At 41.2% G+C, this 19232-nt stretch overlaps 2 protein-coding genes across 2 annotated transcripts in view; one reads left to right on the top strand and one right to left on the bottom strand.

The window, feature by feature from the left end:
* The window catches only part of LOC145443197 (uncharacterized), a 550061-nt gene that overhangs the window by 32864 nt on the left and 497965 nt on the right, over positions 1–19232 (bottom strand). The gene's annotated exons all lie outside the window — the stretch shown is intronic.
* LOC145443435 (uncharacterized) lies at positions 17882–18757 on the top strand. Its single transcript, XM_080321401.1, has 3 exons — positions 17882–18167; positions 18240–18393; positions 18586–18757. The coding sequence occupies exons 1-3, from the start codon at positions 18008–18010 to the stop codon at positions 18755–18757; spliced, it is 486 nt and encodes a 161-aa protein (XP_080177527.1). The 5' UTR covers positions 17882–18007.

Here is a 19232-nt window from a genome sequence, read left to right on the forward strand (position 1 = left end):
AAGTGATAATACTGACCCTCAGCTCGTGAATATACTCTAGATATAGAAAGAATCAAGTGCAATGCGACGAACAGCACCACACGGCTCAACCCGAACAACTGAAAATGTCTTGCCTTCGACAACAACAACTTCAACTGTATCCATCCGCAAGAGTTTTGGCAGTGATATCCGTGGATTCTGCACCTGACTAACAGCTATTATGGGACTAAAATGATTGTTTTCGTGTTAAAACGATATTCTATCATCTTAACACAATAAATCGTATTCAGAATCCATTGCAGTTTTGCCTGGCGCGCTACTTACCATCTGCGTAGGTATTCCCGCGAGATTTACACTTTTTCAGACTTTAGGCCTCTTAATTTTCAGGTCTATAGGCAGACTGTAAGGCCGTGTTTTTAGTAGGCCATGGCCTACTCTATTTTTCTGTGAGTTTTGTTTCGTGAAGAATTGTTCCATGCTAGGCCAGGTGATTGAGATTTGCGTTAGGTAATTCCAATCAAGAAAGGAGGGGGTAATGTAGCGCTCTGGAAATCGCATTGCTGTGTGATAATAGTATTTGTTCGCTTCTGTGGTTGTCGGAATATTTTCGTGCCTTGGGGGAGATTGTTTTTTTTTGGTCTGGTCCAGGACGCTGCTTATTGTCGTTTTAATATATTCAGTGGCTTGTAACTCTGCTGAGTGGTAATTACACCGAAGAAGACTCCGAATGATTATAGAACATTTAGGGAACGTTTCTGTTAAGTTAACGCTATATCAGGGACGCTACACGATTATGAACACGAATATTGAAATGGCTATAGACCTATCAAACACGAATACAAAAATGGCCATAGACCTATCAGACAGAGTCGGAGACATGCTCATATAGGGAAGGGGTATACACTAGGCGGGTTAACATATTTTTGTGAAGCAAATTCCGGACACTCTTCAGCGCCCACTAGCGGATTTCAAAATGAGGTTTAACACATTGTCCGTCAATTTGACGTCACACTAGCAAAGCATTGCTCATCGAGTGTATACACCAGGGGGGTGTCAAACTCAACTTGCGTCGCGGGCCAGATTGAAACCTTCATATCACTCGCACGCGGGTCGGACCAGTCAAATGGTTCAAATATGTTACCTCAAAATCCATGCCCTTGTTTTTAACTTGAATCATAGTCGTTTACAGCACTGAATCGCCATTTGTTAGAAATGTGCTGAAAATGCGTGCGTCACGGGTCGGATGAAACCGTCCGGCCGGCGGGATGCAGCTGGTATACACTATACAGGACTGTAGTGGAACATAGGTCATGAATTGGGCCATCTGTAATGTGAGCTCTGGTAACTTCAACTTGCTAGGGTCTGCAATAAATTCCTCCATGGGCCGGATGAAACCGTCGGGCGGCCCGTGTCTGGCCTGTCAGGATTGTGTTTGTTAGGTCGGTGCAGCTATCTGGTGATGTGTATCAGGTCCGAAACAACATATTTTCTGCCCCCATTCCCCCCAAAAAGCGCTGATCTTGGGCCCACCATAGGGTGGTCGATGTAACTTGTTGGACACTGACTATATGCATTTAGCTGTTAAATTTTAGGTATGAAATCCGTCAAAAATATTGATTCTTCCATATATTAGGCTCATACAAAGCACCAGAGGTCGCACATCCGGTGATTTCCAACCTTCCGACCTCATTTCCAACTTGAAAATGTTCCGTGGCAAAGTTCAAAACTTGATAAGCTGTTTACTAAAAACCTTCAGCTTGCCTAAACTCACTCACGGCCTAAGAAGCTGATTACGTCCAAAGTCATCGCGATCCCCAGATGAAGGCAAACGACCTCAAGATTTGGAACCACTGTCTGTGAATGAAGCACCCGATCGGCCTTAACCAACTCTAGGAATATACCGTTAGCTTATAATTGCGATTACGATCAGACTTATTTCAGTAAATGATGGTTATTTATATTTATTTTGATCGCATTGTTGACGGGTGGTGCCAGGTGCCCCTACTAATATCATTAGGCCTATACGTTGCAACGACGCGAAGAAGAATTTTGAATAGCATAAATACGCTTGAAAATAATATAGTTTGTGGGTTTACAAAAAACTTCTGAGCCTGCTTCAAGCCTTCAAAATTCCGGACACTTAGGCATATTTTAGAAATTCCTCCCGGACGCAGTTTTTTCAGTGAAATTCCGGACATGTCCGGGAAATTCCAGACGTATGGCAACCCTAGTATACACTAAAGTGACAACTAGAGGTAAGAGGAGAAAAACTGAAGAGCAGAAACGACTAGTTGCTAGTACGAAGATAAATGAGTGTATGGTTATGGCCCATACCGTCACGCAGGTTCATGCTGACCAAAGTCACTCAACTATGACATGTCGTCCGAACGCATTTTCGCATAGCGAGAAATGTTGCACAACTGGATGTTATATAGCGGGGCGTGTTGCGACGAACGCCGGTGTAGGTTGGATTATTTGGAGTTCGCGGCGCAAATTTGACTGTATGTGCTGTGAAAGGTCAGGAGAATGAAGCAGCAAGGAAGGATAGATGAATAAAGAAGCAAAATAGTGTCTGATAGAGACTGTCCTGTTCCATTTCGCTTCACGTCGTCACCAGACATGGGGTGATTACTTCTTAAATGTAATCGATTGTGACTACGATTACTTCCCCCTACCCACGCGATTACGATTACAGCAAAATTCCCAGGTAATCGATTACTATTACGATCACAACAAAAAGTAATCACGATTACACACGATTGCATTTATTTTGTATCCTTGTATCTACGTGTTCAAACGAAATGTTGCAACGATGTAGCCAGTGATGTCCATCCATGGATGTATCATGTAGCACATACCTTCAAATACCTTTATTACATTTGATGAACATAAGAGTTTCATATCGTTTCTGTTACGCGACATCGGTCGGGCGTGAAAACCCGCCCAACTGCGCTAAAAAGTCGTTCCACGGGCGACCATGTCGCAGGCACCATCGAATATAAAGCGCTGTTCGAAGATCAACAACCCATGTAACTAAATAGTTTGCAGCTTTTAACCGGAACATCAGTGTCAATGGACGTTTTCACCACTGGTCGGCTGTTGTTCGATGCCATACGAGACATTTCTCCCATGAATAATTTATGCAGCGCAGAAAACTCGTCTTCTTTGCACCGCGCGTCTTTGAAACGTGGATCAAGTATTGTAGCTAATCGGAACACCTTCTCATTGCCATTACTCACGTATCGCAACTTCAATGAATGCCGAAAAGTATTAATGATGCGGCTGAAGTTACTATTGTTGTAACGGGGCCTACGATATTCACGGCATTATCTGGTACATTATGCTGGCAAGAGCTAACAGGCCGATGCTTACAAAACAGAAATTCGCGATTCTGCGCGATTTCGCTTCTCGTTACCAGACGCATCGCCTCAGATAAGCTTTATGTATTCGCACAACAGGTCAAATCAGTACCTTACCGTCAGAAAGGGACAAGAGACAGCCTCGTAGATGCAGTTATCCACCGATTGCAGAAGTAGGCCAAGTAGTGAGAAAACACCGACATGCTCATGTAAACCATTTTATTGCATTGTAAAATCATTTCAAGCACGTGAAGAATTATTGGTACACATTAGGGATGGTGTGAACGTGAGGTTCACGTTCGCGTTCTGTGTGTGAACCTCGGAAAATTTGAGGTTCGCGTTCACAACAGAACCTTGGTAGGTTCTGCACTGTGAACCTTTTTCATATATTGCAATTTTCACTTCATTATAACATTTTTGGTTCAAATTTATTGACTTTCAACTGCGGGCTACTCTATGCATGGAGCTGGCAGCATAAACATTCAACACTGAACGAGCATTCCCCTGACAATCCCGAAGATTTACTTGTATTGTTACAAGTTTGCTCGAAATATCCAGCTTTCCGTTTGTGCATATTTATAGTGTCTCTGTGCTGTGAGCTTGACCCTCAATCACATGACATCAAGAGCGAAATACACTGTATTTTGTCAGCGAATGATCCTTATTCAACCAATCAATGAGATTGATATCGTCTTCTGATGTAAAAATCTAGCAAACGTACGGGGTCAATCTTGACTACATACGTATATTGTATCATAAAAACCAAATCCGTGCGACTGGGGTGTTGGCTATACTGCTGTATAACTTGTTAATCGGTAGCAAATATAGAAACCCATTTTACACTCTGCTCAATATCCATGTGGCAATACTCAGACGAATACATTGTCCGATCAGGTCGAAATTGTCGGCAAAGCGACGCAAGATACTGATTTTATGGGATTATTATATCATTTGATTTCCCCAGTTGATACATTTGGCGACGTTTCAAACGTCAATATGTATTTATAAGTACTGAGCTATTATGTGGCCCCGAGTCGTCGCTCGATATTGTGTACAGTAGATTAATATAGGCCAGTGGTTCCCAACCTTTTTCCACCCACGTACCATTTCGAGGTTTTATGCAGTGCTCGCGTACCACCTACGTCCTACCAGTTTCGCGCGCCGAAGGCGGTCAAAAATGTTCTCACCATTTATGACGTCATAGGCACGTATTTGACCTATGCGAGGTGTAATAACAAATTCTATTAAACTAGGCATTATCAGTCAGGGCTGATGGGATGCATGGACTTGTTTTTTCACCACCAGTCACAAGAAGAACAATTTAATGAATTAACAACGAACACCAAAAGTCAATTTATTTAATGCGATGGCTGCATTTGTTTATTTTCCACTATATAACTCAGGGGCCGGCTAACCTTTTCGATCAAAGGGCCGCATGACATCTGCGAACCATTGTCAGACCACTTAAATGTTGATGACCCTTTTTTAGCCACCCGATAGGAGCGAACCGGATTAGGTAATGATGAAAACAAGACTTATATTACTACGCATCAAAATCGATAACAATTACGCCATGAAAAGTCTGCTGTGTGCATAGCTCTCTCATGATGTAACCGCGCGAAGCGTGAAATTTTTTCAAAGTTAGTGAATGAGTTCGGCCAATACTAATGTCACTTGCATATATTGCGGGTCACCTCTGTATACCAATGGACTCACTGGGCAAAGACAGGATTATTCGGACATATTAATATCGACGACTTCGGTGAACATTCGTCTATCATTTTATGCCAAAGTTTCATCGCCGATCATCTTCATCATCATCACGTGCGAGGTCGGATGTTGGACGGCATGTACTCTTATATCAAGCCAAATAAATCTACAACGAAATATTCTACTTTATGGTCATGTTGGGTAGGCTTACCATACGTCCTCTTTTAAGAGGATTTGTCCTCTTTTTTGACTTATTTGAAAGTGTCCTCGGAGAACGCCCTTTTGTCCTCTTTTTTGAGATTATGTCCTCTTTTTTGAAAATTTAGGTCAAATTTAGAGGAAATCGCGAGTGATCTGCCGTAAATTAGCGCAGAAGTGAAGCTCCGGCGGGTATTTCGGAGGGGAAAGTGGTGATTTAAGCTCTGAGCGTAAAGAAGACCTTTTTTTTTAGTCATCCACCTGGCAATGTAGAGAGAAAAACGTTATTTTGAGCTCTGAGCGGAAGTAATGACCTTTTTTTTTTAGTCAACCGATCACGAAGTGGGAAAAATTTACCGGTTTTTGAGAATTCTTCTCCAGTTTTGCATGTCTGAAATTTCTGAAAAAGTGTCCTCTTTTTACATTTTCAAAATATGGTAAGCCTAATGTTGGGAGATCTACGAAAATGTTGCTGGCTCTTGGCTACGCCGATGCGTCGGAACTGGTATTTAAGTCATCAACATCCCAAATTTCGGGGTCAGACTAATCAAGTTTTTGGTCAGTCTTGGAAGTTCACAGTAAATTACCCGAGTAAATTGTCATTTGATATTATAACTGATTTCGGGAATCATCGCGCGGGCCACATTTGACCATCGAGCCACGGGTTGGCCACCCCTGCACTAGCTGGCCGATTCGTGGCATACGTTTGCTTACAGCGCATCAAAAGTCATGCATGGGCGCAACAAGTTGGTTACGTTTCTTCGACTTGATAGTCATCAAGGATGAAAATCCTTGCTCGCACTCCCACGTAAAAGGGAAAATTAACAGCTGGGGAATAGCGTCAGAAGCTAGCGTCGAATACGAGGCGACGCTACAAAAAAAACTAAAATCAACGCCACTAAACTAATAACTCCCTTCGGTCGAAAAAAAACAGAATCTACTCGCGTACCACCTGAAAGACCTTCGCGTACCACTAGTGGTACGCGTACCACAGGTTGGGAACCACTGATATAGGCAATCACCTAATTGAAATATGGGGTTGAAATTAGCAATATGACGTCACGTGACGTCATGAGGTTCACGTTCGTGTTCACACAGAACCTTTCAAAAAGGTTCACGTTCACACGAACCTGAACCTTTCAGAGGTTCACACCATCCCTAGTACACATGTCATATTAGAAACTACTTGCATCAAAAACAAACTTGCAGCATACAAGCTACGGCCATAACTACCGCTAATGAGAATGAAATGCATCACCGAAGAATGCAAGCTACGTCTTGCTCAACTGTCGTTGTTTTAAAGTCCGTTTTCAAAGCATTTTTCTCACAGAGGCATTAACTAGCTTCTGCTTGTTATTGCAATGATTTTGTCGCCAATTTCAAAGCTTGATCTCGATGATCATAACATGCGAAGTGCAAAGCCCCCCCCCCCCAATAAAAAACGATGCAAAACTTATTCACTGCGACTTAAGGTGAGGGCAGATGATTTTTATCAGAACAATCTAGGATAAAAAATAACTGGATGAAACAAACACGGCAAGTGGTTCTGCGGGAGTAAGCAGTCCACCACGATCGAGTAAGTCGTAATAGCATGAACTTGCTTACAATTTACCCAGCAACTACGCGCGACACCGTCTTACTGTACGGAGATAGAAATGACTTGGTATTTTCAATAGCCACTTCTTCAATGACTTTTTTTCAAATGGTAAAAATGACTTGAGCTTGACGTCAATTTTTAGCATGGAACAGAGCAGTATTATCTGTTCAGAATTGGTAACTTCTGTTGAACCAACCAGAAACCTCCCCCCACACATTTGCCTATACCGTGAGAATTGTCAACCAAGCATTCGTCAGGTTCATGAATGAAGCCATATCTTACGTGAGAGGCAAATAAACTTTTGCAAGCTGCAATAGTCTACTCATAGAATGGAGCAAGAGCTAAGTTCACATTCTGCTTGTTATTGCTTGGATGTAACGACCCAGCAAACACCCGATATCCCATGGAGTTACTGGTATGTCCACAATTGTTCCCACTCGTCCCACCTCCCACACTTAGTTACGGAGGACTTGCTCAGCATGCCCAACATTGGACGTCAATTTATGTAACTCCTGGTGACTACCAGAGGAAATGAATTTTAGAATGCTCCTATGCTAGTCACCAATTATCATTCCAGTGGATGTCATAATGGTGCGATGCCTGGATGCCACCTACACAGGAGTTCGTCAGGATGTCCCTACGTGGAAATCGTTTCTATGAATTCAAGTGTGCAATGTGCAATCAATGCAAAATAAGTTTTCTGAATACGCTCATGATACATTTCACCATTTTGTAATCTATCGGAGTGAATACGAGAATGTTGATCGATGATATGGCGATGACTTTCTATCGCGCGGAACTTCAGAAGCCCGGCTATCGATGATCGCACATTGTTAGAGATATAATGTACGATAGAGGCATAACAGCTATTTTATTGTGACATTACTGGATCGAAATGTCCACATCAGGGCAAAATATGTTATTTCAAATATACCGTATACCCAATGTATGTGAAATCTTCCGACATGAAAACTTGACAACCGTAATAATGGTATGGTGACTATTCCAATCACGGAACTACTCAGTCTGCCCGGCTATTATCGATAATTACGGCCGCACTGCGCAAGAGGCCAGCGATAATGCATATGGCGCCTTTCGAGTCTCGAGTGTCGAGCCGGCACGCCTGTTGCATGAAATTCATTCAACCATAAAACCAAAATACTGCGTTCTTCTGTCTGGCGAGCAGAGCATGCGCACGTGATTCAATTTGAATTTGCCAGAGCAGGTTTTGTAGTAATGGCGGAGTGACGGATTTATCACAGGAATGGTTTAGGTTAGAATAAGGTACTTAACGGCGTGGATCGATTGTGCGTGCAATTGATTATTATTGATATTGTCGCTGTCATGAGTACTGGAAAGGCAGAGAGCACGGAAGCTTGGTATAATTGAGTGCTATATTAAACAGCAACAGCCTCGATCATCATTAACTGCGATATACCGTAATGAATTTCACTATGATTATAGTGGCACGTCTGCGCCGCGGTTTATCATGTACGAACGAAACTAATCGACCCGCTGCTAATCGTAAACTTATGCAGTACTTGTACGATGAGTATAATGGTGATAATATTTAATATGCAATCATCGAAGTTCAATTTGCTGCACAGTGGGTTTCATGTTGTTGTAATAAATAACTTACTGCTTGATGTGTATATACTATGAAAAGAATTTCCAAAGACTGCACGATCCATCCAGCAAACCAGATGCAACATCGATGAATGTATTATAGCCTAGTTTATATAGGTACATAATTTGAAAGTGTATTATAGGATGTTCCTTTACGGAATGTGAGATCGCTGAATTTGTGGCTGAAAACTATATAGTTGTACCTATGCTAATGAATATTTGCATCCCATTGACTGGCATATTTATTATGGTATTTGTTGTAATATTATGTTGTGTCCACAACAACATTAACCATTGATACTAATCGAGGCTTTCGGTAAACATGTCAAAATGTATGGCTTTAATATAAGTTTAATGTTAAAGTATTCTAGGAGCAATCATTATAGTTAACCGAACTTTAACCTCAGCCTAATTTAATGATACCCCAACGCTAAACCAATTATAAACTACATGAATTTTAACATGTTCATGAGGAAGACGGGTTGTCGCAATGTCACCGTGCAACATACTTAAAATGCTTACTTGTAACTTGCAATATAACGATAAGTTATAATTTACATATAGCTTATCTATATGATATCTTGAAATCCCTGGTAAGAAATAGTAGTCGCAAAAATTATAGTCGCATTTAGCTCATTGGATATGTTGCACGTTCCTCGTCATGTATTAATATGAAAGTTTAAAATGGGTGAAAGTAGATAATTATTCCATTTGAATTTTCACTTCTTCTCAGACGTTGAGTTGACATTGATCTTTAGATATTTCGCCCATTACCTTCCAATAAGTATATTGCGCACGGCAACATTGTGCCGACATTCACAAAATATATTGCACGACAATAACATTGCCTACATTACAGCGACATTCACAAAGTAGGGAAAACTGATTGCTGAGTCATGTTGTCGTAAATGAGAAAGCACACTATAGACCCTTATTATCAATGGATTCTTCATACGGTTGAGGCAGGGGCATACCTGGGTCTGCGTATACAACATTGAGCACTTCATTTTTAGCAGGAGTCTAAATATTGAACAGGCAATGTTATATAGTACTTTTCAACTTCGGAGCAACGCATTGCAGTCGTGGATTGTCCATGGATTAAGAAGTTGAATCATGTAAGTTGGAGTGATGAGCTACGAGGAATTATTATTGTTCATGTTCATTAATCAGTGATTAAATTAGCCTGAAAAAAGTGTCATAAATGATTCGCAAATAGACTCTGTGACGGGGGCCCCCGATCAGGATTTCGCCAGTGGTGCTCAAAATTGCTGCATGATATTTTGATATTGTAACTCTACGACAGTACAACTCGATGTCTCGTTGAATCCAAGTGTGCCATAATTCACAGTGACGCTAATCTGGTATGCATGATTTCAATAGATATCTCAGATTGGCCGCATTACTTCTGTTCTGATTAGTAGGGCTTGGCAAAATCGAGCACCTGAGTGATTGATTCTGAATCTGGTGTTAAGTGTCAAGTATTCGATAATCACTCATTATGATGCTATAATCATAACAGTATGAGTATTATGGAAAGTTGAAAACGTATCTTTTATGTTTCCACTAAGAACATACAATTATGCCGTGCAAGTTTTACATCACACTAAATTACAGATATTTTGGTGTATTTTCGACCGATACCTGTTTTATTGCACTTTGTGACTATGCTGTGGGTTAATCATGACTTCACAGATATGTCATTTCAACTAAAGTGAATAGCTTTGTACTACGTATTTTGTATGCTACTTATGCATTGGAAAATAGTATCAAAAATATAATTTTATTTGATAACGGTACTCTTGGTGGCAAATAGCGTATAATTTCAGAGGGCCTACCTGAAAAAGTCATTTACTTGGCTCGAATCAATAGAATTAATGGTGACCAGTGAACTCGGCAAATGGTGACTTTGTCAATACAAATTATTATAAATTTCGTGAATTGTATTAATAATTGAAGGCAATGGTGAATTGGTGGTGGTGGATATGTCGTGTGAATGTTATTCTCACAGGGGGCGGTATCGTATGTCGGATGTATAAAATGTTATATTAGACATACGGAGCTGTATAATGTTGACAAAGAGTGCAGAACGTCAAGGATCAGATCGCACATGGCGAATTCGGTGTATCCCAAGATTAGGGTGGGAAGGGCTTAGGTTTAGGTTGAGTTCACCTCTGAAGGCCGAGCTCACCGAAGGGCGAGTTCAATGGGCCGAATTCACCATGGCCCGAGTTTCACTGGTAATCGAATTAATACTCGATTTAGATTCGAGTACTCATGTGCCCAGCCCTACTGATTAGTGAGTAGAATGTGCGAATAGCCAAGCTTGTACACCATTGTTTTTGTTTTTTAACAGGATGTTATAGATAACTGGCTTGAGTTCTTGACAAATGCCTTCACTACACCTATTCTAATTATTTAAATTTTCTAGATCGACAATGTCTTCAATTAATGGCAACAACGTCAAGCAGGCTGTACGAAGAATGCCTTGTAGACTGGGGCCGACATCGTTTGGAAGAACTACTGCCACCTAGAACAAGCGTTGCTTTTACACTACAAAATCGGTGCTGCATCATGCTCGGGAAAAAGTCAAAAAGCAATTGAAGGTATAAAACGTTGAATACACTATTTGGAAACCAGAGGTAGGCAAAGTAATCATATTCTGTACGGAAGTGGAAGTAACGGCATGAATTTATACACACGTAGATGTAACAAGTTACAGGGTGTGTCAAATCTATTTGAAATACAAGTAGAAAATTAAGTTCTGAAATATGCTCAAGTAATTACTTACAAAAAGTAGATTTGGTCGATGTGTTGCATACGATTGCCCGACATATGAACATGCGACACAATAAAAACGACAGTCGAGCATGGAACACTTTATCATGCGTCACCTAACCCAAGCCTAAATTCAACCGTAACCCGTAATTTAACTCACATGCTCATGTGTCGCATCCTATAATGTCGCATGCTTGTATGTCCACAGACCGTTGCACACTCAATAGTTGGAGGGGTGATCAAAGTAATCATCGTTTGCACTTGAGTAGAAGTAGTAGCAACGCTGTTAACTTGTACTCCAGTATAGGCTAATTAGCGATTCACAAGGCTTGACAAAATCACTTCTAAAAGAAGCAGGAAAGTTCTGAAAAGTAGGCCTACACAAGTATGTACTTAAGAAGTTTCAAAAACTATATTGGTAGCATTACATACTTTTAGCACGTTGTTGTTAGGGCTGGACAAAATCGAGTACCCGGGTGATTCGATGCTGAATCGAGTATTTATCTTCGATTCGAGTATCACTCATTATGATGTCACAACATTGTGAATGATGACAAGTTGTATGCAACTTCAAAGACGAAATTACCAATTCTACATCAAATCGAAGATTGTTTGGTAAATTTTCGATCATACCTAGCTCATTGCACTTTATGACAATACATGTGTCATTTACACGAACATGCGTAGCTATATATGTCCTACATGTTTGGTATTCTGCGATTCGACCTATCGAGGTTTCAAGGCCTCACAGTGGTATATAGAATCAAAATTCTAATTCCCCGTAAAGTATTATATAGTTTCGAGTACTGAAAATATATAATACTTTACCGACAATTAGAATTTCGATTCTATATTCGTACTCGAAACTTAGATCTTCTTTCACTTACTCGACTCGAATCATTGGAATTAATACTCAATTCAGATTCAAGTACTAGAATCATTGTGGCCAGCCCTAGTTATTGTAGGTGGTTACTTCCAAACAAAGATGGTCAGAGTAGTCGTCGTTAGTACTGAAGTATCAATAGCGATTTACAAGACATCAAACTACCTTTCAAGTGTAAGTAGAAAGTGAAGTTCGGAAAAGTAGGCTACTGGGGTGAGTAGTTTCAAAAAGTGGACAAAGTCGAAATGTCGAGACTTATGGCATGTAGTCGTAGGTGCATGCTTCTGAACAGAGATGGTCACAAAAGTAGTTGTTTTCAGCACTCAAGTAGAAGTATTTGTAGTGTCATCAATGGAGTAGAAGTGGTAGTAACGCCATGTATTTCCACTCTGGTACAAGCAGTGATTTACAAGGCTTGTCAAAACTACTTTATGTGAAAGCATAATTTCTGAAAAATACTCAAGTATGTCCTTTAGATGTTTCCAGGGTTGTAACCAAGTCACAAGTCAATCTCAACTATATAGTTTTGACTCGAGTAAAGTCGAGTCATTTTCAATTCACCACCGAGTCAAGTCCAAGTCAACGAGTATAGGTCGAGTCCGAGTCATGGTATTATGACTCGAGTCCAAGTCATTGCGTTGACTGCTCAGTTTCCTGTTAAATTCTTGTTTAATCCACTTTTTATAACTTCGTTCGGTGATATCAACGGTTCACATTTATAATATAGGCTACAAATTTTCTTCACCTTCAACGGTTTTTGGTCGCATTTTAAGTACCGCTACCATTAGACAAAATACCAATAGTGCGGTTACTTTACTGTTTTTCGAAATTACAATGTAATATCGGTCTGAGTCTCGAGTCGTATGACCGTAGTCATTGCATAGATTGAATCGAGTCGAGTCATTTCCGAATTTTGAAAAAATGACTCGAGTCATCAGAAAAGCGCAAGTCTAGTCGAGTTATTACAATTACAACCCTAGGTGTTGCTACAAGTTAATTTGATTGGCGTGTTGCATACTCCGTATCGCTAGTTCAGAAGCTATCCACACTCGAGTACAAATAGAAGTAGCGATTTACAAGACAAATCACAATTACTGCAAGTGGAAATATATAATGGAGTCTGACACATATTTCATGTGCTATGAAGAGTGGATCTACAAACTATTTGCTGACATTGTTTTATGTGCTTCAAGCGAAACAAGGACTGAGAAGAAACCTGTTGTTGCAACCAAGTTTATTGCCAAAGACGAATACGCGCTCGCGCTCTTAACATTATGCGGTGCAACCGATGCATCATTTTACGTCTTGCAATGGTAGTTTCTACTTATGATTGCTTAGGTCTGTTTTTAATTGTCTTTACAGTTGTCCTTTGTCAAATTACTGTGACGCGTTTCTTTCAAATTTCTCATATGCACCTCAATTGGAATGTTTGTCATGTTAGAACTAGTTGCTGTTACCAAAATTCATGTGACACATTTATTTCATATATTTGTAATTTTGTGATCGAATTTTCACTTAATCTTTATATACTTTGTTAAATAATAATAGTTCATTACGTTGTACTTGTAATTTGCAATTTTCCAGTAATCCAACATGAACAGTTTGTGAGCTTATATGATGTTGGATTTCATGTAGTTGGAGCAGGTATCGAAGTGGAGGAGGTCATCATGGAAATCATGGAGTATGGCGTCCATAGGGAGTGGCGTCACGTCCACAGTACGTGATTTGGCGTCCATAGGGAGTGGCGTCACGTCCACAGTACGTGGACTGGCGTCCATAGGGAGTGGCGTCGCGTCCACAGTACGTGAACTGGCGTCCATAGGGAGTGGCGTTACGTCCACAGTACGTGAACTGGCGTCCATAGGGAGTGGCGTCACGTCCACAGTACGTCAGGCGCGTCCATAGGGAACCACGTGACGTCCAGGCTAGGTCAGCCGCGTCCATGAGGGGTCGCTTCATGTCCACAACACGTCATTGCGGACGTACTCAGGGGGCAGACAGGACGTCTCTAGTTGTCGACAAACCCACTCCAGGGAGGTGACGGCCGTAAGTTACCGGACGTCCTGCCGGCAATTCCACCGGAAGTCAACTGGACATCGAGTGTTTGCTGGGGAGGCATATATCACTTTTGGCGCTTTCCGCAAATTCGAATCATTATCATGAGATTCCCTGATTTTGTGAAGGTCGCTCCATGCAATAAATCCGCCGGGCGATGATAGACCTGATGAGTTGGCTCGAAAAGTTCTCCCAGTAAATTTTGCTCGGATTTGTCTCATACATATTTGAGATATTTCGTGAAGTTGAATAATGCGCCACACCTAGTCATCGTTGAATTCCATAAGGTAGAAAATTACATTGAATTCCATACGGTAGAAAATTACATATTGATTACCCTCTTCTGTATATGTCATATAGCTTTCTGGAGTGTGGGACTCGGTCAAATCTTATAAACTGCTCATTTTATCAGACAGCTCAAAATCTTTCAACTGATCATTCTGAAATATCCTTCTCTTCGGTGGTTTTCTGCAAGGGGTCATAGTCGGGATCAATGAAGGCCGTTGCAGCTCAGGCTCCGATCGGATGGTAGGAACTGGTTTTGTATCCAAGACCAGTTTTTTTCGAAAGTCACAGTCTTTAATGTACTTTGCTTCTTCGAAGTGCAACGCACAAATTACAGAATTCTTCGTTGGCTTCCAATTACGTCCATTCACGAAAGATATCCATTTTTTTTGTACCTCCAAATCCTCGAATGGAAATTGAAACTTTTTGTTTAGTTGTCAAATATCCAGCCATACAACCATAAACACAGCATTTATTGACCATTATCAATTATTTTACCTCAAGCTAAGCCTGAGTCACCAAGTATATACAAACACTGGAAGAAACTCCACATGAAGCTCGCCACCAATTCTTCACCACATACATAATACGCACCATAAAGAATTATTAAATCACTGCATAGCGGTGTCCTACGTCTCGCTGTAATCCGGTCAAAACGACAGCTTAACGTTTTCCACTACACTATATACGGAATATCGTTCCTAGAGCATTTAGCTAATCACGGCATCATCCTGTAACAATTCAAACGCGGCGACGAGCTCAAAAACTTCAACTCCAACTTGAGGGGTCTGCTACAGAGTATTTCAATCGCATTACTATAGCCTAGGGTTGCCATACGTCCGGAATTTCCCGGACATGTCCGGAATTTCAATGTTCAAACTAGCGTCCGGGAGGAATTTCTAAAATATGCCAAATGTCCGGAATTTTGAAGACTTGACGTAGGCTCATAACTTTTTCGTATATCAGCATAAAAACAATATTTTTTTGGGAATATTTATGCTGATGCATGATATTTTTCTTCGCGCTGCGCGCGATTTACTATCACATTTATTGGTTTTAATATGGAGACTACCACCCTCGCAAAAACTGCAATAAAATATAAATAAGAACAACCTTCATTTACTGGAATAAGCCTAATTGTAATCGCAATTATAGGACAACAGTATATTCCTAGAGATCGTTAAAGCCGTTTAAATGCTTTATTCAAAGATATTGGGGTTTGCGAATATGTTGAACGTAATCAGCTTCCAAAATAGCCCGTGAGTAAGTCTGGGCAAAGGTGCTGCCTTTCTTTAGTAATCAGCTCATCAAATATTGATCTGGACCACGGAACACTTTCAAATTGGAGATAGAGTCACGACCATAAAAGGTTGGAAACCACTAGATGTGGGATTTTTATGAAGCTTCGGGGGGCGCACCTGCAATTTGCATGGATTACCGTATAGTCTGGGCTCAGAATCATTGTTTATTTGGGCGGGAGGGGGCTTAAAACATGTGCTTTCGGTCCTGGTTACACAACACACAGCCACATACTCCTGAACCGGGTCGTGACCACCTCTGGTCTATGAGCAAAGATTTGATAGTGTGACGTCACAACTCATTTTGAAATCCACCAGTGGGCGCTAAAGAGTGTCCGGAATTTGGGTTGCTGAAATATGGTAACCCTACTATAGCCTGCCTACCTTCAACTCGCTTCAAAATGCGAAGAGTCCGGTACAGGGTTGCCATCGACATGGAGCTAAAAATAAGGACAGTCGAAAAATTAGATTAGCATTAAAAGCGTTATTGTGCATACGCTGTATTTATACGAGCCGTTGCATATCACATTCCAGAAACAACGTGCTCCAGCAAGTTCTTTTTAGTATAAAGTGCTTCATGGATCTCACGACAGCCCCCGTCTAGGTTTACCTTTACTCGGGGCCGAAACAGCACTTCTCGTCACCCCCCTCCCCCCCCCAAAAAAAAACGCGTTGGTCTTGGGGTGTTGAACCAAACTTCTTCACATCATTGTGATTAGAGGCGTCAACCAAGATGGAAAAGGGCTGTGCATCTAGTTTAGACAAAATCATTTTTTGAGCGTGGAGCAAGAACTCCAGTAACAATGCTTGTAGTCTAGGTCCTGGCCGAAGCAAACTTCTTCACGATGTTGGAATTGGAGAATATTGCTTTGATCAATTTCGATGTGCCATCGTTGGTGCGGAACGATTGCTGGTGTTTGTAGTATCGAACGCCCAGGTGCCCTCAGCAGCAGCTGCCTTGTAGTCTGTGGTCGTTGGTGCTGATCGACTTGTGGACAAATTATTCATCGATTGGCTCGAATATTCATTATGACACACTTCTTGTGTTTTTGGGTATCAATGCGAGTTGAAATAGCCGTCATTCCTGTCGCCTCCAGGTTATTGTCACAATTGCAGATATTGCAATGTGCGAAGCACTCGTCCTTCAAGCTTTGTTTGATACCTTGGAATTCTCTCTCATAATTGTCACGAAATACGTTTCACGCCAGCAGATTTAGTCTTATTAGTAGCTAACACTATGTGTACAATATAATTTAGATAAATTTATCTTGGATTTATAGCTTAACTTTTTACCCAAGTGTCGACGCCATTTTTCAGTACGCAATAAATGCTGCCGTCCTTACAGCTTATTCTGCTTTAGACTAAACAGCAGAAACCTGGTAATGCTGTTTACTGCTAAAATGACGTATGCTGCGATAGCTTGGTACAGCCGAAACTGCTACACCACTCACTGCCACCGCTAAGCTATCGCACCACTTCGAAATCAAATCCTGTGGTGCGTAAGCTACGGGAGTTTCTTTCATTTGTGATGTAATAAAACCTTGACGCAAAAGCATAATTTTAGAATATTATGCAGCACAGATACCAGAGGGAAATGATCAAAGTTCTGTAGTTGTTGATAATAAGACAAAACAAGGACGCTAGTCGAAAATAAGGACATTTCTTAGCAATAAGGACGGTTGAGTTTTCTAAAGCATCGGTCACATTTGCGTAAAATCGTACGGCGTAAAGGGCGCGTAAAGCATTTCTTTAGTTTCTTTCCTTTCTCTGCTCTTCTCTCGTTTGCTCGACGCGTAAAGAGCCTCTTTTCTCTCGTTTTCTTACGCGGCCATTACGCAGACCTTACGCGGAGAGAGCGATTTGTACGCGCGTACTGCTGACTTGACGAGTTCATTTGTGAGAATTCACACTCGCAAGTGGTCGGTCACAAGCTTGACGTTTGCGAAATTCATACTCGCAAGGGGTCGCAGATTTTAAAGTATTCAATACCGTTGCTACGCGGGAAAATAACTAATGAACTGCGATCGAGTTCATTTGTGATGAATCAGATTCGCAAGGGATCATCTGCGCCTGGCAGGTCTGTTTTTGGGAATACCCGTGTTGTCTTGTTTCATCTGTTTACGTTTATGAGTTGTTTGAGAGAATTTTGTGTGATAACTTCACTCTGGTGTTAAGAAGCCATGTATCGTTGTACTATATATAACTAACCAGTCTATAGTTATACTTTCGAAGTATTCCATTTATGCAGACGAGTAATATGGATAGTTTTGATTTGAATGAGAGGCTTGTTGAGAAGGTGAGACTGAGACCATTGCTGTATACTGTCTCACTTAATGATCATCACCTCAGGACCAAATCGGGTACGGCGTGTAGGGAGATAGCGGCTTTATTAGATGTATCAGGTATGAGATGAGTGTTTTTCGTGTAGTGCATAGATAGATATATTGCTTGTAACGGGGACGCCCGGATTGCAGAGTTGGTGGCGAAAACAAGGTGGAAGACGCTTCGTGACCGTTATGTCAGGACAAAGAAAAATATTCCATCGGGAGCAGGGGCAGATGCTTTACAAAAAAAGTGGGCCTTCGGTTTGCTCATGACTTTTTTGGATCCACACCTTGAAATTCGCAGGTCTGTAATGATATGAGACTTTGAAAGAGATTTGATTAGTCGAGATTTACGGAGGATTAGCAGATGAAGTTGATCTATATTTGTAGTTTAGTCAGAGAGTTTGTGGTTTCTATGGTGGGAATTTTTATATGTCACCATTTCTGGTATTCTTTTGCAATGATTAATGTATTGATTATTAAACTGTATTTACAGTACATCCAGCAACATGGCAGACTGTTCTTTGGAAGTATCCGTCACAGAGGGTCCATCGACTTCCGTAGCGGCCGACGAACAATCAACATGTAAGTATACTTATAATAGTAAACAGCAGTGTTGGGATCAAGTCACTGTGCCTTGTATTGCACACACATACGTAGACTTCTAAACTCTACAATATCGGTCTATAATTATTATTATTACACAGTACAGGTAGTTTGCGGATCTGAAAATTTGTGTATTTTATTGTCTTGTAGCAACTCCAGCAAGACCGAAGCGGAAAAGGAGAGCTGTGGCAGAGGAGGAGGAAGAGGCGGACAGTGACATTCAGGCAGTACTGAAAGTCATTAAGGAGGGTCACCAACGTGTGTAACCTACCGATCTTGAAGGCACGCCAGGATTTAATCATGTAGCACATGTCGATATTTGCAGGACAAAGTGCTAACGATGCGGTTGGGGTAGTGATTGCCAGGGAGCTGGACGAGCTTGGCACCGACGATGACCAATATCTAAATCAAGTCCGGGTCCTGCTCATCAACACTGCTGTCGAAGCCGTCCAGAGGAAGAGGAATTTCCCCACCATCAACCCAAATGCTTTCACATGATTTTCTATTGCAGCATTGGTATCTGTACCTTGAATTGAG

This window comes from Botryllus schlosseri, chromosome 7 (assembly GCF_051294905.1).
Source record: "Botryllus schlosseri isolate E-star chromosome 7, Bs_hap1, whole genome shotgun sequence".
NCBI classification, from domain to species: Eukaryota; Metazoa; Chordata; class Ascidiacea; order Stolidobranchia; family Styelidae; genus Botryllus; species Botryllus schlosseri.